The sequence below is a fragment of the Polypterus senegalus genome, chromosome 18 (genome assembly GCF_016835505.1).
Source record: "Polypterus senegalus isolate Bchr_013 chromosome 18, ASM1683550v1, whole genome shotgun sequence".
In the NCBI taxonomy this organism is placed as follows: Eukaryota; Metazoa; Chordata; class Cladistia; order Polypteriformes; family Polypteridae; genus Polypterus; species Polypterus senegalus.
The window spans coordinates 10,589,831-10,612,878 of record NC_053171.1 but is presented as its reverse complement, the minus strand read 5'-3'; the positions used below and the strand labels follow the sequence as shown (position 1 = coordinate 10,612,878).

The following is a 23,048-nucleotide window of genomic DNA, read 5'->3' as shown; positions in this document are numbered from 1 at the left end:
CAGAAAATGTTCACACATTGGGAGGATGTGATGTGAATTGGGTTACATTGGCAACTTCTGCTTCAAAGCAACTTCTAGTTTAGAGTTGTAAACGTGATGTACATTTTATGCGCTGTGTTAGTCACTAAATGTTTAGCAGATGTAGTGCCACCTCTTAGTTTAAATGACTCGAATTTTTTTTTTTTTTTTTGACACTGTTTCTTAGGGGTGGGATTTGCAAGGAATTCCATAGCGTAATATTGTTATACTCTCATCAAAATGAAATATGATTAAGTATTGAAACAGTTCTGTGCTATAGTGAAATAAATGAAATTAAAAATTAAAGAAAAAAATGTATTACAGATAAAAATGTGTCGGTGTGTGACACCCAATAAGAAAATTCCTTGACTCAGTTGTACTGTAGCACTTAAATTGTTTTGTTAAATTGGATGCCATACATCTTAAGACAAGAAATACTTGGTTAATTTTAACTTCCTTCTTTCTGGCTCCCAGTGGAAAATGATTTAATATCATCCCAAAGTATAAAGGATTTTTGTTTTTTAAAAAAAGAAAATGGAGCACTGATTCAAGACACCTGAAACTGTATAAAGTCTCCATATTTGATATAGTGGTTGTTCAAGAAGTAGCCCGTTGATCTTTTCAGGTGTTGTGTGCAGTCTTTTACAATCATGCAGATTGACAGAATCGCATGCAATTTTCTCTTTTGAAATGATCGGCTTATACAGGATATGGGGTGATATATTTAATGGGCAGGGGCTGCTTTTGTCCCAGGATCTGTACACCCCTTTACCTTCCTCCTTTTATTTTACTTACAATTATTCTTTGACCATCTAGATTATTTATTTTTTCTATCTACATCATTTAAAGGAAAATTATATTTTTCCTCCATACTTTGCAAGTCTCTTTATTATCCTTTTCCTCAAACCTATTTTAATGCTGTCTTATCTGGGAGCCTTCATTATGTGTTAACTGTTTTTTAAAAAGTTGAATCCACCTTCTCAGTATACCCTGTTGCAGATTGGTTATTTCACTTATCCCTGGCTGCTTTGCTGTGAGACTTAACTCCTTTGCCATTATGTCACCTCTGTTTTTAAATGCTTCTTGCGCTTTTCCATTTTTACTGTAGTTCTTCTCAACTGTTTTTTCTTTTTCTTATCCTCCTCACGTGACTTCATGGAGTACAATTCCCACTTTTCCCTCGCGTCCATTTACTCTTGGAGGTTTCCAGTCTTACACTCGCCTACCAACATGTTCATCTTTTTTGGGTAATATTGTGGCTATATTTATGTTTGTTTATTGGCTTCAAGATGGATAGCTCAGAAAGAATAAATGCTCCAAAACAATAGCTATTAGGATTTCATTGTCTAATCCACTTTGAACACTATCTCACAGATTAATAAGGCAAACCTTTGGACTTCTGGGAAAAGGAAGGGTGTTATTTCACAACATTTCTGAATTGATGAGCTCAGGCAGGTTTCCTACCTTGGTCTTGGTTAGTCCTGGTAGTAAATTAATCAGTTGTACTTTGTTCCTCCTAATTGACATCCTTATTTGGTTAATCACAACCCCCTTTGCTTTTGTTGTTTGATTTGAGATTGGATGTTTTTCATTTTTATCTTCACTTCTAAGCAAGGATTTAAAGACCTGTGGATGGTGGGGCATCATTTGGATTTTTGCATTTAATGTTGATAGAATTTGTAATAATGTATAGTCCTCTACAAAAAAATTAATTGGAAAGAAGCACTGGATCTGGAATGGGGTGCTGATAATGATAAGCAAGATCTCGTTCTTGCTGCAGATTGAGAAATAATTCTTCATCTGTGCCCTTATGGTCACGACAGATGTTCAAACATGTTATGATTATAGAAATGTTGTATCTTGGGACATGACTAATAGGTAAGGAATTGACAATGCTGGTCAAAGGGCTGAATCTTGTAGGACTTTACCTGCAGCTGTGCAGTATATGAATGTACTGAAATTCTCCGAGAGCACAAGCAAACAATGTAAAAGTCGTCTTCTTCTGAACGTATTTCACATAGTTCATTACTTTATATTCCAGATTTTGGTATACAGTAAGGGTATATGGTCACTCAGTCAGCCATTTCAATTTAAATAAAGTTTTGTTCACTTGTGACATTACTCCATGCAGGTACATTTCATTGTTTTTTTTCTTTTGTTTGTTTTTTTTTCTTTCTGAATTGACTTTTTTGTCTTAGCAGTAAGTTTTACTGTTTTTGTAATGCAGTGTTTATTGAAGGAGCTGGAGTGCATTTTTCAAACTCAACACAATGCTAGAAATCTAAAATGACTCTTCTGCTTTACATTCAAATGTAAGATGGCACTATTGCTAAAATGAATGTATAAGTGACTTGTGGACATTAACTTGGCTTTTCACTACAAACTTGGCAATGTGTATTTATGTACAGTAGAGTGTTTGTTTAGACATTTTAAGAGCAAAATTATTTGTCAGTGTGATCCTCAAGAGGAAAGAGGATGTTGCTGGTAGTTCTATTGATTTTATTTAATGGGTGGCAGAGTTAAGAATGCAAACAATAGTTTAAAAAAAAATGTACCAGTGGAAATGTTGAGTTTGTTTGAGGCAGAACTTAAAATCTTAGTGGAAAGAGCAAAGCTTTAACAGCAGAAGACCTGTCCTAGATAAATGGCCTTTATTCTGTCATTTTAGAGTCTTTTTTTTACATAAAGCACAGATTGTTAACTCCTATAACCCTTCATTCTTAATTAATGCTGAATTTAAGGTGTATTAAATCTATGCATACACAGTGGCCATGCCGCAGTGCAAAAGAATTAATGGAAATAACACAGTGTGGCGTCATAAAGAAATTAATGAAAAGCACAAAAGAAACAAGGAAATTAAACATGTAAAAATAAACCCAAATAACAAAAAATCTGCAAATGATCCTAACAGTTGGCAGATACAGTGGAAGAACATCGGGTCACGAACGTCTCGGAACACCTACAGATCTGGTTACGACCAAAAAGTTAGCCAATCTTTTGCATCTGTTCACGACCACACACTCGGATGACGAACAAGCCAGTTTCCCTTCCGGTTCATACGCGCAGGTGTTCAGTCTCTCCCTGTGCATTCGCTGTGAACTCTTTGTGCTCTATTTTCTTTCCCTTCCGGTTCGTACGTGCCGGTGATTTACATACGTGTTCGGTCTGTCCCTGTACTGTACATTGTTCTCGGGCAGACGTGCATCGCGCAGAGGGACTTTACCTCAAAACTGTAATCTCCTCTCCACCCAGCTTCCTACTCACTTCCTTCATGCCAGAACTCGACTCCTGCAAGGTTAGTTTTCTTAGTTGTTTATGGTTAGTTTTTGTATAAATTAAGGATTTTTCAAATGTTAATTTTTTTTCCCCTGTACTTTAAAACTCATTAAAGTGTTTACTGCGAGCGATTCGTAAGGCTGTAGCATGAACTCTTGCAATGTTTGTTTTCTTGGTTGTTTATGGTTTATTTTTGTATAAATTATGGATTTTTCAAATGTTCATTTTTTTTTCCCCTGTGCTTAACACTCGTTAAAAAAAATAAGTGTTTACAGCGAGCGGTTCATAAGGCTATAGCGTGAATTCTTGCAATATTAGTTTTCTCTGTTCAAGGTTTTCTCATTGTTATTCAATGTTTTTACATTTTTTTTACTACTACACTGTGCATTCTATAGTATAATTAACTATTTTTGTGCTTAAAAATCTTTAAAAAAATAACATTCAGTTCGTACGGTCTGGAACGGATTAATTGTATTTACATACAGTCCTATTACTATCCTATTACAGTCGAAATTACTTCGGGTCACGACCAAATCGGGTTGCGACCAGAGTTTTGGAACGAATTATGGTTGTGACCCGATGTTCCACTTTACCTTAAAACTGAAATCTGCACTTCCTGTAAGTATTCAGACCCACATGACATCAAATTATATTCCCTATTGGCCTCTGAATGTGCATCACCAAAGTTGTAATCAAATACTGTGGATAAAAATTCTAATCTGCGTAAGAATTTTTAATCACAAAGTAGATCTGAAGGAAAATAAAGACTAAGCAGCATTCTAAGAAATTCAAAAGAAAGTTAAATGTGTAAATTGGGAAAAGTATCCAAAGTGAGATCAAAGTGTTTGGGCCTTTCTCTGAGATTTGTTGGCTTAATAGTCCAGAAATGAAAGCTTCAACACACTGCCCACTGACTGTCTAGAAAGGGATGTTCATCAAACCATGGCTTCTAATCATGGGAAGGGAAATTTAGGGGGATGCTACTATGAGGTCAACAAGTGCTCTTAAACACTTGAAGAGCTCAGCCACCGAGAGTGAAGTTAAAGTACATCAGTCTGCAAGATCATGAAGACTGCACTGCTCTCAGTGGAACTAGAAAACAATCCTGTTAAAACCCACCTGAAGTTTAAAAGAAATTATAATGGTCAACAACTACATTTTTGTGAAAAGTTATGATCAGTTGAGATTCTAACTTTAACACTGCTTTTGTCTCATGAAATACTTAGTCCTTCAGTGAAGTATGGTAGAAGCACCATCATGCTGTGGATTGCCCCTCACCAACAGGGCCTGGGAAACCTCTTTGGATTGATAGAAAAATCAATGGAGCACAGGACTGGAGATTTAAATGAGCTTGTTTCAGTTGGTTAAAAAAATGTAAACTTGAGAAATGATTCTACTTTCTAGAAAAAAACGATCCTCCACTGAGAGTTAAAGTTTGGAATGATGTGTTTAAGTGCAACTCAGGAGCATTTTTGAAATCTTCAAAGTTACTGAATTCTTTTCTAGCAGGTTGTAATATCTACTGTATTTTTGAATCCAATGAGGATTTTTGACTGTTTCTTTCTAATACACTCACTGCGAGTACAGATTACAACTGTCTAGTATTGTCTCCTCATTTCCCAAATCTTAGGCAACCACAAGTCAAGCTCGTCTATTTGGCTTGTTACATTTTTACTTGCTCTTCAAAGTAGCAATCTAACTGAAAAGCAAGCCAGAAGAGGCTCAATCGAGAATCTTCATTTTCATGATGCAACTGTTTTGGGTAGTGTTGACTGCCACGGGCATTCACATGCTTGTTTTTATTTGAGAAAAGTTTATCAAAGTAAGAAATTCCTATGCATGAATTTTTTATTACATGAATTTCTGTCCCCAAGCAGTCAATTAGTGTTTGTTTTCAGTCCTTTTTTATTTTCGTATAAAAAATGAAGTTCTTGGCACTCAGTTTGTATCACTTAATTAATCATTCTCTTGATTTTTTTTTTTCTGTACTTTTCTCAGTACTTGTTAAGTGTGTATCCATAGTGAAAGGTGATATATTAAATTGGGACTTTGTGTCATCCCCTAAATCTTCGCCACTCTGCTCATTGTGTGGGAAATTGTTTTACTGTGTGCTACATCATGCTGCTGTTCAGCACAGGAAATTAACAAGATCTTGCAGAGGAGGCCATGAGCAGCGTAAATGAAGCTCTGTGCATAAAAGATTTGTGTGTGCCCCCTACATTGGTTTAGACCCCATCCTTTTCGACTTTGGTTTTTGTACCCCTTTTTGTTTTTGTAATTCTTAAGTGGAGAAATAACAAAGAATAACCAATTGAACCATCAATAAGTGAACTGCTTATTGTGAACTTGGGATATCCAAGCATTTTTCCTTCACTGTTGTTGATCTTCTTGCCAAATAAACAAAATTAATTTGACAATTGTGACTGCCAAGCATTTCCAGCTGTAGCTTTGAGCAAATAGCTGTTTTAAACAAAACAGATTTATATTTTATTACTCATTTTGCAATCACTTAATAGAGAACAGAAAAGAATAATGCAGTGTGTGCATCGTGACAGGGGAGTGCCACCTATCTATCCTGGAACAAAGCAAGCTCAAAAGTTTTATGTTAAAGAAAGTGTTTATTTAAAATCAAAACAATGGCCAGGAATTAACAAACAAAAAATGCTCTGTGATTAAAGGTTCATTGCCCCAGTGGCCGTACCTCCTCAGGTTTTTAATGAGTGTCTGGTTAGGGGCTCCCCAAAATATTACCACAGAGTACATTTTCTCCAGTCTGACATTTTTTTTCTTTCTCCCACAACCAAAACAGTGGCTTGTTTGATTTCTAGTGTGGGCCTCTTTATTTGTTATATGGCATGTTGGTCAAGCCTTATGACGTACGCTTTTGTCGCGTCCCTGTCTGACTTACTGATTCACCAATAAAAAAAATTATGTATTTGTAGACAATGTGAAGAAAAAGCAGTTTTCACAAATAGATCAACCTCAAGAACCTGAGGCACAGAAAACCCAACCTCACTCAAAAGTTAATTTACTTTTGCAAAAATTCAGAGAAAAACCACAAAGTTTTGTATTTAATAATTTAAAACTTATGGCCAGTTTGCAACGGTAGCAGAATATTGCAGAGGGTAGCACATCCAACTACAAGCCAAAGGCATAACTCTTTTTATAATTTGGTGGTATTCCTGTATGGAAATAATATGCAGAAGAATAATTTTCAAGACTATATAAGTGATATCAAAATGTAATTAATTTCTTCACACGATGCATATGATATTGTCTAGTAGGAGTTAGTTTTACAAATATAAATGTTTCCAATAATATTCTTTTAAAGTTGCAGTTTATACTGTATTAATTAAACTTGCCAATGTTTTTGATTAAAAAGGCCATTGTACTTTGTGCAGCTCAGTAGATATTGCAAGTAATTATTTCTTAAACACATTGTACTGACATTTGTCTGGAAGCATAACTGTATTCTGTAATTTAAGCAGATTACCTTGCCAATGTTCCTTAAGAAATCAGAACCGTTCACGTCGTCTCTGCCCTGTTCTTTAATAGCTCACATACCTGTCTTGCTCATGTGCAGTTATTCAGCTGGAGGTGTGTGACCAAGAAGATAATATTTTCAAGGAATTCGTAATCTGAATCACAATCTGATTGTATGGGTGGTTACCTACCATGTAACGCTTGTGGTTGGTCGGCTAACAGTAGGTAACCACCCATACAATCAGATTGATTCAGACTACGAATGCCTTGATTGTAATTACCCCGATCTACATACTGTCAAATAAACGCAACACAAGAGGCTTCGCCTCTAGTGCTGACGTCAGAGGTTCGATTCCCGAGAGGGGGTGCAGTGAGTGTGTACGCCTGATGAGCCCAGAATTAGGGCGAAACACGTGTCGTGTACTCTCTTCATTATTTGACAGTATATAAGTATATATGTGTGTGTGTTTTGAATTTCAAATAGCACTAATACACAGGATAGGTGACATGTAAGTAAGAAAAAAGTTTCGATTTGGAAGGATTTTATGGGCCCTTAATGGGGCATGCATAGCAGCTTTTATTATAACCCCCATGGTTGGTCATATAAGATCCGACAGAAAAAGGTTTGGGGATGGCCACCCTGTATACTGAAAAATCAGCAAAAGAAAGAAACGCATCCTCACAGAGGCGGAGTTCACAACTCAACTGACTAAGTGGTTGAGTCTGGTCTAGAAATATGGTTGATAAGAGGAAGAGGTGGAGTCAGGACGGCCAAAGCAGGAACTGAGGTGATAGGAAGACAGATTCTGGCTACTGGAATTGATGTCATTGGGGGTTGCTGGAAGTGATGTCATTGAGAGGCAGGGCCTTTGGCTGAACTGCAGAGGAACAAGAGAAGATCAGGTGAGAGCGCCAACCCCGGTCTGGCTGACAACACTATGTGAGCCCGTAAACTGTCCCCCATGTGCACGTGTGCGACAATGTTTATATATAGAGACTACAAGTGCTAAATACTGTGACACAACTAGTTAGAGCAGATTGGATCTGAAGTCTAGAATGTCCCACATGTTTTATGTAAGACAGAGCATGGTATATACAGTAGATTGCCAGGGAAGGGTGCTCATGTCAAAGTATTCCTAAGTAATGGCAGCTGTATTTAGGTGAGTAGTGTCTTGTTGGGAAATAACACCATGCAAACTTGCTGTAGAGGGTCATTTGATAAAAAAAAATATATATTTTTTTTTTTACATAAGTTTTTATTTGTAAAACTGCCAAGAGTTGGTGTATCATTGTACATCACCAGCTGCCGTACAGTATGCAGTGACATCCCTCAACATGACACCCTTTATTGTGACTTGTATACGTTTCACGTGTAAGGTGCTGTGTGCACCATAAAGGCACTGAGGCAGCCTACTGCGCTATCCACTTGTTCTCCTGTAGTACTGCTGCCGATGCCTGGATGCATCATGAGTTGTGTTAGTCTACCTGCATGGTCTTCAACAGTATCATCACACTGCTGGTCTACACCACACAATTGAGAATGAATTCCAGTGTAGAGGGTTTTTTTATTTGTGGTTACTCCCAATTTTCTTCCTTTTTTTTTTATTAGAAATTAGGTTTAAAATAAAAAAAAAAAATTAATAAATTAATAATTTAAATGATTCTGTGAATAGGGGGCTTCTTCTGCTTCAGAACCACCAACATTCTTGTTGAATGTAACCCATGTCTGCTGTAATAGGGTATGAAATCTCATCCTTGGGGCACTTCTAGGATAAATCCAGAATAACATCTGATGATGAGGCTTTGTCCAAGTATCTTTTATTCACTTGTCTGCACTGCCTTCTGATGGTTCTTAATGTTGCAGGGTCATGCATGTGTGGGTCAAGCAACCCTAAATATGATTCATTACACAGGAGGATATTCATCCCATTGCTCTTTGGTATCCTTTTAGCTGCCTAGTGTGAAGTCTTCTACTCCCGATTCCTCAAAGGAAAGCAAAGTCTGCATCTTTTTGACAGTATGCTGGTTTGTTCTTCCTGCCTGGTAAATAATCACAGGAGTCCTGTGTGTTTTTAAGTACAGGTCCTACTTATACATTTTCTATCTAGACTAAATAAAAGAGAATGCTGTCCTAATGCCCAGCTGATGTAAAATGGGAATACTACCTGCTAACTTGACCGTACCCAGCTGTTAGGCTAGGAGCTTTGGGATTTTTGTGTGCCTTATGTGTGAACTGTTCATGTGTCTGTATTTTTGTACTGTGGAAGGAAACCAGTGTCCATGTAAAAAATGTATTCAGAGTCATGTAAGGTGCCTTACTAACTTGAAATATATCTGGATTGCTTCACAAAAGTAACTTGTTGATAAGGGGAAAAATAAAATATCTAACTTAACATGGGATGCTTGAAACTTTTTTTAATTTCTTGTGTACATTAACAACTGGTATAACTTGATTGTTCAGTTTCAGAGGTCCAAGCCTAAACAAAAATAGGAGGGAATAAAACAAAACTATTGAGTTGCATTTTTAGAATTGGTAAAACCAATATACATGTAGTATTATATACCAGGGGTCGCCAAGTCCTGTCCTGGAGGACCACCGTGGCTGCAGGTTTTCATTCTAACCCTTTTCTTAACGAGTGACCTGTTTTTGCTGCTAATTAACTTCTTTTGAGCTAATTTTAATTGACTTGTTCTTGAAGACTCAGACCCCTTAATTGTTTCTTTTTCCTTAAAACAATAATGGGATACAAAATGAGCCAAAACAACTGGTGTCCAAAGTACGATATCTAAAAATTAAGAACGATTAAGGTCTCAGGAATATTGATCTGCTCAGGTCCCCAAACCATTTGACCAGTGCCCTTAGAAATAGAAAATCAACAATTTCAAAAATGTCTGCTAATGCACGATGAGAGCAGCAACAAGTTACGGAATTAAAGAACGGGTTTAATTAACAATAAGAATCGGCACCTCATTAAGCAGCTGGTTGGAATGAAATTGGTTGGAGTTTGAAGCCCTGACTCAGTTGGTCTTCTGTTGGCTCCTTCACTTCACATTTCATTTCTGTTTGGGTGCCTTTTTAAGGAAAGAAATTCAGGGGAACAAATCTTAAAGCAATTCAGTCAGTCATTTTCCATTAAAATAAATTCATAAGACATTAATTAGCAGCACAAACAGGGCATGCATTTTAAAAAAAAAAAAAAAAAGGGTTAAAATGAAAACCTGCAGCTACGGTAGTCCACCAGGACCGGACTTGGTGACCCCTGTTATATGCTGTACGTTTTTATTTCATTAGCTTTGCTACTTTGATAGACAGCAGTGGTATTTTCAGTAGTGGTCCATTGATGCCCTGTGAATCGTGGGCAAGAAAAACCTGCCACCTGCCTAAGCCTGAGAGACTGTATTAGATGCCTGAATCTCACTCATTGTTGGAAAACCAAGTTGTGATGGTTTATTTATTTATTATTTATTTATTTTTTTTAAGATTACTGGTGATGCGAATGCACAACTTGCATGGCACAAAGGTAACCGAGGAAGATGAAAGTAGTGATGACGACGACGATGATGAAGAGGAGGAGGAGGAGGATAAAAAACCACAACTTGAGCTAGCCATGCTTCCACACTATGGGGGTATCAACCGTGTCCGGGTAAGTAAATCCAGCGCAGGAATGGGATTTTAAGATGTGTGAAGTGGGTGATAGTTTAAAAATAAAAAAAAAAATAAAAGGAGAAGTCTTGAGAATTTTTATGTTATATGTTATTATACGTGTTATTTTTTTTTCCTTGTAGTTTGTGTAGCTGTCAGTTTGGCTCACTGGCTGTTTACCCTTTTTCAGGTCACCCATGTTAGAAATGTTCCACTGGCTGCTGTCTGGTCAGAGAAAGGCCAAGTGGAAATATTTGATCTCCGTCCTCAGCTGAAGGCTGTCCATAATGCATCGGCCATGGCTGAGTTTATACAAAAGCAGCAGAGTGAGGCAACCCCTCTTTTTAAATTTGCCGGTCACATGACTGAAGGCTTTGCTGTTGACTGGTCACAGAAAACTCCTGGTAAGTTTGAGGGTCAATTAAATGGGCTGGAGAAAATCTTAAGCACAGAATACATGCTAATATTTTGACAGGAAAGCAAAGTGTTTCATTTTTCATATCAAGAAAATGTTTGAGAGCCCTGACGTTACACAATATAAGAATGGGCAGCCGCTTATGTAAAATCAAATGGATAGATTTGGCAAAAGTATAGTTTTTTTTCATCTAATCAATGGTGAATATGGCATCGAATTGTAAAAGGTTGCTAATTTTTTCATGCTGACTACACAAGTGTGTCTGAATGAATCACTTCCCTCTTAGTACTGAAGATTTAGAAATATATCAGCAATTAAAAGCATATTTAAAGTAACTTGGAATGTTGTTCACTATGGAGAGGCGCTCTCCCTCAAGTATACAAAGGGAGATCAAAAAGATTTTTTGAGATTCACCTATTAAGATTAAACATTAAACCAAAGTTTTATTTTCTCTGTGAACACTAATACGTTTGTTCAAATAATCATAAAGCTTTTCTGTGCCCCTTGCATAAAACGTTTCATCTTGCTTATGCCACTAGTCCACTTTAGGTGACCAGTCTTTTCATTGTTGACATTGTGACTTCTATGGAGGAAGCACTTCAGATTAAAGAACAGGTGGTAGTTGTAATGGGCCAGATCTGAGGATCTTTAGAAATCTGGAGTTTCCTAGACCAGCCTTTGTATCCTGTACTGTGTGCGTGGTGGCATTAAATGGTTGACAGTTTTCCTTGGCAATGTATTTGCTAAAGCATAATATCGAGTGATTATGTGTGCCTTTAGAGGCATTCAGCTGGCCTCTTATCTTTCTCGCTGCACTCTTCTTGGTCATATTTGGGGTTCTCCTGGGTTGGCTGGTTGCCCCACTCAAAGAAGGTTTAGTTGCCTCTTGTGACATGCTGTTTTACTAAACTTCTGTGCAAATTTACTTATCTTGTCTATTAGGCTTGGCAGTGCTTAGCAATAAATGATAAGGCATGTAATGTAATAAAGCCACAACACACTACTTCTGTAAAATCTTTACTAAAAAAATGTTGTGGCTGTAAATGTTTCATTTTAGTTTCCTGTTTCTAAATTAGACTTACTTCATAGAGACATGCAGTATAATCTAAAAATTGTGCATATGATTTTGTTGGCACTGGTTTGGAGCCTGTGTTTCTTTGGTATTGGACAATTAACATGCTTTCATTGTATCAGGTTTTTTTTTTTATATATATACAAGCAGATTACCCAGTGGCTTCCCTTGCTGAGCGGAAGGGGAAAAAAAATAAAATGCAGAATCTGGAGGAATTTGTGGCTCACATCAGGCAACTGACGCCTGTTTGACGTGGTAGCCTGTGAAGACTGCATCCGTCGAATCCGATTCTGTTCAGCACGTTGTTTGGGTGTTAGTGAGGCCCTCAATTGTGATTGTCGTATACGTTGATCAGCGAGCCTTCTCTCTCGATCTGCTTCTGTCTCACTTTCTCTGTATAACCTGACTCTCTTTTTCGATGTTGACGGTTCCTGAAGTTCCCCAATACATTTTTTTTTTTTTGGGATTTGCCCCGGTATTTTAAATGTCGGCATAAACCTAGACTGTTCAGTAGGAGCCGTGCTGCCTAACGATGTCATCTGAAAACACGAATTGTATTTCATAATGGTCTGTAGAAAATGAGTTGAATGTGGATTTGCGCCAGAAATAAGAGACAACAACGGTACAGGTGGATGGCTTAAAGGTGTTAATTTCACTTTGCCCTCTGAACAACACATCCCACGTGAGTCGAATTTAAACTGCACCTCCCAGCGTCCACTTTGTTCTTACGACCCGTTGCCGCTGAAGGCGGTTTACAGCTCGCTGCAGTTAAAAAGTGGAAAGAAGCAAAGCTGTCTTCTTCATGTCTTCTACTATCAAGTACTGGGAATAAAAAAAAAAAAAAAAAACAACAAAGTTACAATGTGGGAGTTTTGTCTGCCTCTAAGCACATGAGTCCAGAGAGGAGGGCTGGGAGACGATGACGCGGGGCGCACTTCTATGGGATAGGTCGGCGTGTTTCTGTGTACTTCTTTTCACTGATTAGTAAACTGCGCCTCCCAGCGTCCACTTTGTTGTTTCGACCCATCGCCGCTGAAGGCGGTTTGCAGCTCGGCGCAGTTAAAAAGTGGAAAGACGCAAAGCTGTTTTCTTCATGTCTTCTACTATCAAGTACTGGGAATTTAAAAAAAAAAAAAAGTTACAATGTGGCAGTTTTGTCTGCCTCTAAGCACTGGAGTCCAGAGCAGAGGGCTGGGAGAGTGCAACGCAGGGTGCACTACGTAATTTCCATATCACGTGGTCATACGTAATTTCTGTTTCAAACATAAAGAATTTTATATATATGGACTAGGGTGCTTGGCCCCCTGCTCGCTTCACTCGCCAACCCCCAGGCCTTGCACTATGCATTAGCCTCTTTGCGGTTCTGCCGCTCACGTATGGGAATGTGGATGTACAATTTAAGCAGATTTTTATTTTCATGGGAATTGTTACATATGAATCAACACAACGTATAACTGCCTGTGATTGAATCTCATTTCTTTCTCTCTATTAAATAAATGACTTTTTCCAATGTTTGGCTCTGAGATATGTTTATTGTCTTCGCAAAAACTATTCTAATGGGAAACTGTTAACGTTTTAATATGAATGGCATATCAAGATCTCCTTTGTTGTGTGATGTTATTTGCAGAAGATGTGTTACATTACTTTTCTTGGATACATCCTTCTTTCTACAGTAATTAATGCTGTGGAAGACTGGACGGTGTTAACGGTTGTAGATATTTTTACACCTACATCTTCTATACCATCACCGCCATCTGTTTCAGCATCGTCTATTGATACTCATTTAATCAATTTGCCATGTAACAGATCTACATTTTTGGCCTTATTCTTTTGACTTCCTTATTTGTCTTGCTAGGATTGCCTGTGTACTCATTTTTTCTGTTGATAACCCTTTGTGATTAAATTCTTCAATAAGATTTGGACATAATACCACTTCTTTAATTGGGAACTTAAAGTGGGGAAAACGTTAAAATTTATAAGAGCCGAGAGCGCTGAAGCTGTGTTTGACAAAAGCATTCACACAATTGAGAAGACTGTGGTGTTGTCTGAAAATGATTTGCATGCGTGACATGCAAAAATCTTGTCTTGTGGACTTGAAAAATCTTTTCCAAAAAGTCTCGTCTTGTCGAAGGATTTTTTTTTTATATAATACAGAGAGATTTTTTCTGAGTCATTGTGGGTGAAACCTGGATGGAGTATTGTCTGTTTTCATTAGCTTCAAATTCTCCTTTTCTGCAGTGATGTTTCATTTCAGGATTTAGCATCCTAGGAGCCCAAAATGAACAGACCTTGCTCAGAAATAATTGCTTAGAATGAATGTATCCAAATGACCCATAACTAAACCCTATAGTGTCTGCTATTTCACACACTACTATTTCCACAGTTCTGTCTTTCGTCCAAGGCTAGTCAAACGTTGGGTCATCTTTGAGAGACATATTACCATAACACAACTCTGCATCCCAGTCCGTGACTGTGGTGTATAAAAGGGACCTGAACTGGTATACATTAACTAAAAGTAATGTAGATGACAATGAATCTACTAAGGCATATTTTTCTCTAGAGTTAGAAATTCAATGATAGCATACTACTTGGTTGCCTGCAATTGCAAAATCATCTTTACTTGGTTTCTAAAACAAGAAGCATACACTATAACCACAAATGCTAACTTGTAACTCGCACATTCTAATGCAGGGGAGCTAATCTTAAGCCACTTACAATTTTGGGCTGTAGAATAAGAATAACAAGTGTTACTTTTATAGTGCCATTCATAAACTGCTACAACCAAAGCTTTTTTCCTATATATTACTACTTTATAATTTTATATCACTTATATCAGTTATATATATATATATATATATATAACTTTATACATTTTTACAATCTTTGTGCTATAAATTAAAATAACTCCTTCAGAGTCTTACAGGAACTTGGTGGCAGAGACGGAACAAGCAACATTCTGTTTTACAATGCGCTAGGCAACACTGCAAACTGCAATCACTTGTTATATTTTAAGCACCAAAAAAAAAAAGAATTTCTCAGTTTCCTCAGGGTCATCGAGCATAGTTATGTCTTTGAGAAATCTGCACATGTTCACCACTTCTATGAAGCGTTCACCAATATTTCCAAAGATGTGCATGTTAGGTCAGCTGTTAATTGCCTCTAAACGAGTGGCAGAGTTCTGCAATGTTCAGGCCTGTCATTCAAGTTCAATTTGTCTTGCATCCAAAGCTGTACTAAGAGGTGCTGGCTTCCTGTAGTCCTGTGCTGAATTAAGCATTTGCATAAAATAGATAAGATCTTCAGTTTGAAAAGCTTTTACTGAAGCTCTTTAGAAGACAGACGTTTCCTATTTTCTCCAGCCGACTTACTCTTGGGTTGGGCAGAATTGATCAAAGAATAACAATGAGACAGTGTTGAGGACTGAGCACACAGCCGAGTGTTTGTTTTTCCTTCAAGTACTTGGTGATTCGGTGACTACTTCAGCAATACCTTCATTGTTAACTGAATATTGTCAAACCTACCAAATTCAATTTAGAGCCACAAGGGCTGAAGGTAGAACCAAATCTGGATGAACCATCAAGGTTGTCTAGCTCAGTGATTCCCAGTGTGGGGCGCATTTGGGTACGTTAAACGATTTATAAAATTAAAAAACAAATTCACTGTTCAGGGACATTTATATAAACATAGAAGGGATGGTGAAGAACCCTTTAATGTATGATTTTACAAGAGGCTTTGGTTTTTCTACTTAGAAATCATTTTTATCCTTAATATGAATTGCAACAATGATTATAAAATTTTTGCAATATAAGAAAAAATATAAAATGATCAAAATATTACAGAAAAAGCTGTCATTAAACTTCATGAATATCACATCTCTTATGTTTTCAAAACTGTATTTGCTGTATTTTCATGTTACTTCATATTTTTTTATTAACAATTTCTTAGTGATTTCTTTGTCAGTACTTCAACTATCCTTTCCCTCTTTAGTTTCCATGTTTTTTGGAAGCTTGTTTAGAGCAAATTAATTACATTATGGACTTCCTCCACGTGAGTAGGAGTTCACTTTTTGAACAGGTAATAATAAGAGTAAGGTATATGTTACAGTGGGGGCATCATGATTTTAGAGAGGCGTAGGTAGGGGTAGGGGCATGGCCAAAAAAAGGTTGGGAACCACTAGTCTAGCTGATCATAATGCCCACTCATATAAATACCCACATGGGGTAAATGTAAGATCACAAATTAACCTAACATGCTGGGAATAAAAACTGGGTGTAATTTGTGTGTTATCCATATATATTCAGTACCAGGATGTGGGATTCACACCCAAGGTCCTACAACTATAAAGTAGGAATGCTAAACCATACTGCCTCCAATCATGTTTATCAGTTCTGTTTATTTCAAGGAGGACAATGTGAGATCGATACCCCTAAACTTATTAGATGTGTAGGTTGGCCAGTTTTGTGTGTGTGTGTGTTTTTGTTTCTCTCAAAACTGGCTGCTATTGCTTCAGGAGTAGCAGTTGGGGAAAGGTGCAGAAAATTACGTATTTTTCCAAAAACCTATATAGGAGAAAAATAAGTGTTACACAAACATCCTTTATGTAATAGCAGCACAAAAGTAGCCTAAACATTATGCACATAAAAAATCTCTAAATCCCTGGATCCCTAGTGATGTTCACATGCTGAATAGGTTAAAGAAGGTTGGTATTTACGAGTATTATACAGGGGTGCATCTGCTAAAAGTGCTCTTGCCTTAATATGTTTTCTGCATTGGTACCGTAAGTGCATGTTTGAGCATGGCATTGTTGGAAGGTTGACTCTAATTAGAATTAGCAGGAACACACAAAGGCATGTAAAGAGGATATTGACTTAGGGATGTAGAGGTACTAGGGCTACTACAGAAAAGTCTGTCCTGTCCTAATTCTGGTGCTTGGGTGGTCTTTAAAGCTACCTCTCCCATTGTCTCTCCAAGACTAGGGTTGTGAAATAAGACCAGGGCTCGGTTGCAGAGGTAGCCTGAATTGATGAATTTTATCTGTTCTCTCTGCAGGACGGCTGGCCACTGGAGACTGCAAAAAGAATATCCACATTTGGGAACCTAAGGAGGGAGGAGTATGGCAGGTTGACCAGCGACCTTTTCTTGGTCACACCCATGCAGTTGAGGATATTCAGTGGTCGCCCACTGAAGCCACAGTGAGTTCATCGAATTAGTGCTCATTTGTGAATTAAATTTTGGCCTCCAATTACTATTGTCTTTTACAACTTTTCTTCTTCTTCTTCTTCTGTAAGGTTTTTGCCTCCTGCTCAGTTGATACCACCATCAGGATATGGGATATTCGGGCATCTCCATCCAAGGCCTGCATGTTAACTGCAGATCAGGCACACTCCTCTGATGTTAATGTCATCAGCTGGAACCACAGTGAACCTTTTCTTGTGTCTGGCGGCGATGACGGGTTGTTGAAGATATGGGATCTCCGTCAGTTTAAGGTGCGTTTGTGTAGACTCCTTCTCTAATTTCTTTGTACCAGTTTCTTGAAACAAAGCTGGTCTATCGACACAAATTATTCTGAAGCAGTGGTCCACGTTTTACTTCATAGTACGTTGTAGATGAATACTGCTGAGATCTTATTTAATGATTCTTCTGTTAGTAATTATCAAATTAATCAGGCCAGGGAGCGTGCACTGGTACAACGAGATGCCATACCCACCACACGATGAAACAGTTCAGGTTGGCAACTGCCCAGGAAGACGCTTCGTCCAGTCCTACCCTCCAGAAATGACATCTGTCCGCATCAGCCAGGTGTTATGTAGGTGTGGACCACTGGCCTGGTCCAGCCACTCAGGTCCTTAACAATAAGGATCCTGCGAGTCAGGTCACCCTCGGGGAATCACGGCACATGGCCAAAGTGCTGTAACTGACGCTCCCTCACAATGAGAGTAATGTGCCTCATTTGGGACTCCATGAGCAATTGCTTATTTGACACAAAGTCAAACCAGCAGTACCCAAGGATTCTCTGAAGAGACACAGTACAGAAGGAGACTAGTCTTCATCTTAGGTCAGTGGATAAGGGTCCATGTCTCATAACCATATAGCAAGACAGGAAGCACCAGGATGCTAAAGACTTGGACCTTCGTCCTTTTGCATAGCTATCGGGACCACCCCTTTCCAGCGACCTCATGACCCCTTGCTCTCCTAATCTGTCTACTGACTTCATGGGAAGAGTCACATGAATGTCACTGCCGAGTTAAGTAAACCTCTTGACATGGTCAACACTCTCTCCGCAGACAGACACACTGCTGATGGCTGTGCCCAAGAGGTCATTAAAGGCCTGATCTTGTTTTTTATCAGGACACTTGCAAGCCCAGATACTTGGGATTCCTCGCTCAGTCTCTCGAGAGCCCTGATCAGAGCCTCCATTGACTCAGAGAAGATCACAGCATCATTGTTGGTGAAGAGAGATTCACTGAATCAAATTAATACTTGAGCATTTTTTATGTAAAGCATTTATGGTCTAATGTGAACTACCTATTGTTGCTATAAAATTCTTTTATTATTTCATATACTGTATGTTGTACTGTTCTTTCCTGCTTCTTTACAATAACAAGTTACTTAGGTTAACAAGAATTAGGCAGTTTTCACAATGCCTGGGTATTAACACCTCTTTTTTTTTTTTTTTTCCTAGACTGGAAAGGCAGTGGCCACATTTAAGCAGCATTCTGCCCCTATCACATCTGTGGAATGGCACCCAACAGACAGCAGTGTTTTTGCAGCAGCTGGTTCAGATGATATTATTAGCCAGTGGGACTTGTCTGTGGAATCCTGCGACCCAGTGTCCGATGGCTCTGTCGCCTCTCTGCCTCCACAAGTGCTTTTCCTTCATCAGGGCCAAACAGAAATAAAGGAATTGCACTGGCATCCCCAAATTCCTGGGTTGCTTGTTAGTACTGCATTGTCGGGGTTCAACATCTTCCGGACTGTCTCTGTCTAACTTGATTTCTGAAAAGGAACTGACACCCTCTCTGCCGTCTTTGCTCAGTTATGTGACTACAGATCAAACAGGAAAAGCAAAAACTGCCAGTGGTATTTTTACTTTTAATCTTGCATCTACTGATACATTGTTTTCATTGCTGAAAGAATAATGGAAATACAAGGCATATTTTAAGAGACTGTTTTCTTTCATTTATTATTTTTCAAGAGACTGTTTTCTTTCATTTATTATTTTTCCTTCTGACAGGCTGAATTATGTGCTGTTCTCATGAGGCAATAGCACCCTCTATGGGCCAATAGCAAGTATTAGTAAAAAGAAATTCCAAACATAAAGATAATACTTAAATGCTTTCTAAATACAGAAGTAATTTCTATGCTAATCTATTAAAAGGGGGTATTTTTATCTTGTGCATATATAGTAGTTTTATTTTTAAATAATTATAATGGAATGATTTAATCATTGAGGGAAATACAGTATAAGAGAGGCAGGATGCACATCTCAATTTTGGGTTACATTATTTATTTTTCCTGTTGCTGTTTAGTTTGTCATATACTTTTGCGGGTTAGTTTGTCAAAAAAAATATTAGTACAACTTTTGGTATGAAAGTGCACATGGGATTTTCAACATCTTTACACAAAGTTAGCAATTAGATTTGCCTGAAATAACTACTCTAACCATAAGGGGGCGCCACTGAACCCCAAACCACAGACACAGTATCACCCAACACGGTGTCCGGTTCAGGTAATGGGTTTTATTTGTCTACAACGTTTCCTAGTGAACACGATCCAAATACCATATACACTCTAAGTTCTCCCGCGGATAAGTCAGCCTTGATTTTACCGTATAATTTCTGGTATTTTATAATGTTAGTTGTATAAGTCGAATGTGGAAAACTCGTGCTATTGGTACAAGGGATTACGATATGCTAATGGCCAGCTGAGAGAGTAACCACGGAGCACACTGTCTTTTTTTTTTTCTTTCTTTCTATGTATTGTGCCTACGTGACCACACGGTAACACCCAAACTACTATGAAGCAATGTTTGTACTGTTTTGTGTTTTTTGTATCTCGCACCCTCATACACCTTTATCGTAAGAACATCCCTTATCTACGATGGACCGTTTGATCAGAAGTCAATACGAAGCTGGTTTTAAATTAAAAATCATTGACATGATGAAAGAAATCGGTAACTGCGCTTGCTGCAACATAATTTGATGTGTCTGAGAAACTGGTGCGAGATTGGAGGAGGCAAGAAGATGTAAAAAAACAAAAATTAAGGGTTGAATTTTAGGTCGGGTCTGATTTTATGACTGATTTTACGTGTTTCAAGACCAGACTTATATGCGTATATATACGGTACACAATTACAAAGCGCAAGATTATTTTCTTTCCCCCTAACTCTACCAACGGAGTGTTACCAGCTGTCTCCCAACTCTGACTCCCCGAGAAGACACAACAGGCTTCTTTTAAACTGGACCTGGAAAACAATTCTGGTGTCACTGCAGTGGCCATACAAAAGCCAGTTTTCAGTCTTTCCCCTGACACCGCTCTCTTGTGACAGACACCCAAGGACACTGGGATGATCTTCCAAACTCCAATTCTCATACATCCCTGTGGGAATCCTAATTGGGACCAGCCTGGAAGGGACACTGTCGCCTATCCTGTGGGGGAATGAACTGCCTCTGGCATCCATGTTTGCCCAGTTCATCCTTTAGTGTTTTACCCCAACTGGGATGTGGGTCACTAACTATCCCAGCTGGGCTGCAACTCCTCCCATGCTGTCCTTCCATTATGACCTTCCGGTTAGGTAATGGTTTCCTGTCCATCTCCGCTGGGATGCCAATCCATACATAGATGAACACTTTGTAGGGAATGCCACCAAAATTAAACGAAAAGCAACAAAGGCTGCCAACTCCCTCCATTTGAAATTGTTTCTTTTCCAGATTACTTTTTTTATTTAGTTATTTATTTTATTAAAATCAAAAAACATTCCATACAAAGTTTTACAAAAATTGGTTTGAAACCAGGCTGTTTTACCAGAATACTGAATAGTCGGCACTTACACACAGCCCCATTGAGCCCTTCACATTAATGAAACCTAAAGTCTAAAATTGACTGGGTGACGCCTATCCTACAGTATTTCTTTAGAGTGAGGTAATTCTATTCTATTCAGGTAACCGTAACATCCTTCAGTGACAGAAAAGAAATGTGAAAAGCGTGGATGACGGATCCAGTTTTTTTGTCATGGTTACCCTTGCCGTGTACTCTTTATCCTTACACTTTTAATGCCCAGAAGACTGCAGGCCTTACACAGAGACAGGGCTGCACAGAAACAGCATCCACATTCTCTCCTCAAGCAGACGTGTAGACCGCCATATCGACTGCAGTCCATATCATAAATGCCAGTCTGCACCAGTGCTCTCCTAACTTCTTAAATGCCAGACTGACAAGTTCATGCCAGTTAGCAACGCAAAGTTTATGGAGCAGCTACACTCCTTCAGTCCTTAGTGGACACACACACACTCATTGACTACAAAATCACATAGCCACTGAATAACGACCAAGAGGATAAAAACGATTCGTTTTAAGGGTTACTTAAATTCTTAAGGTGGCTTTGTGAGAGTAACTAGATGAGTTCACATGGACAGTATGTGGTGAGATATGTAACCAGTTAAGGCCATGTCTGGCGCTTGTGTTTTTTTTTTTTTTTATAATGCACATATTCTCATCAACTAGAAGCTGACCTGTTAGCTTTTTATGAACATTTTAATTTGGTCTAGTTTTACAAGCCCACATTCCTTTAAACCAGTGGTCCCCAACCTTTTTGACACCAAGGACTGCTTTACTAGAAGCAAATTTTTCCAGGGACCGGAGGGGTGGATTTTTAGTAATTACATTATATTTCAATTATTATTATGTTATAATATCATAGCAGAAATTATACAGCTTACCATAATGCAGAGTCAGTGGGAGCCCTGAACTTGTTTTCCTGCAACCAGACGATCCCATTTGGGGAGGATGAAAGACAGCGACACGTGAAGTGTGTTGCTTATGTTCAGTCTACTCCGTAATCTCGTTGTGGTTGCTGTCACTGCAGAAAACACTGCCTCACAAAGATAGGATGTTGGAAATGGAAGCAGCTTCAATAGTTTCTTATGTGGTAATTTTAATCTCCTCCTGCCTACAAGTTATGCTGATGAATTTTTCTCAGCATTTCCTTGCGATAACACACTTTCAGGGTGCGAATAATGCCCAAATCCAATGGCTGAAGCACTGCTGTGCAATTGGGCGTTAGGAATTCAACGCGAACATTATCTGAATATGGAAGTATGTTGTGGGACGCACAGTTATCAATCAGAAGCTGAATAATCCTCTTCCTCTTCTTCATATTGTGAGGTTTCTGAACTCTTTTGGGATCCCCCCCACCCAACGGGAACGTCGCACTGAAGTGCATCCCGAAGCGCGATTGCAGCATCTGTGTAAGATTGTTTGTCCATTGCCGGGGCAGGGAAACGGCAGGCTTACCACGTGTTGTCCCGTTGACTGAGGTCCCATGAGAGTTTAAAAACCACACATTTTCTTGAATGAGTCCCGCATTAATAGGACTGTTTCTTGAAGGAGCATCACTGAACCACATAAAAACGGCTTTTTCGCCGTCTTCAAATGCAGCAGTTCGCATACGTTTGCAACCCGAGATTTTTCTTCTTTTTTGCATATAACAAAGACATACATGTGCATTGCATTTGTCATTCCAACAGATTGCACATCACAAACATTAACACTGTTATCGTTTTTTCATGTCTGCTGTTTCTATAGAAGGGTGAAAATGAGTTAAAATTCCGATGGATGTTTTTCAAATGTTGACGAGTGATAAGCAAAAGGTACCCCTGAAAACCACAGAAAACAAAAACGGCACAAGAAACAGTACGAAGAAAGTTCGAAGAAAGAACATTTTTTTTTTACAATGTTTCTGTTTGGGGATCGTTGTGCAAATGTGCACAACTGAGCTGCGACCACAGAACTAACTGCTCTGTGGATGATTCATACAGGCATTCCAAGGTTACTTCGTTGTAATGAAAGTATCTGCTGAATGTAATTCATAGTAATGAGATTTCTATAGATTTGTGTCATATGGGGAAACTGTCAGAAACATA

General features: G+C 38.5%; 1 protein-coding gene across 1 annotated transcript in view; it reads left to right on the top strand.

Annotated features, from left to right (window-relative positions):
- Positions 1-19,074, top strand: part of grwd1 (glutamate-rich WD repeat containing 1) — a 45,355-nt gene extending 26,281 nt beyond the window's left edge. Inside the window, exons 3-7 of the mRNA XM_039741469.1 lie at positions 10,259-10,421; positions 10,611-10,824; positions 16,957-17,099; positions 17,196-17,393; positions 18,590-19,074. Of these exons, the coding sequence (XP_039597403.1) occupies positions 10,259-10,421; positions 10,611-10,824; positions 16,957-17,099; positions 17,196-17,393; positions 18,590-18,895 (1,024 nt within the window). The 3' untranslated portion in view covers positions 18,896-19,074. The remainder of the gene's footprint in view (positions 1-10,258; positions 10,422-10,610; positions 10,825-16,956; positions 17,100-17,195; positions 17,394-18,589) is intronic.
- Positions 19,075-23,048: the final 3,974 nt, after the last annotated feature.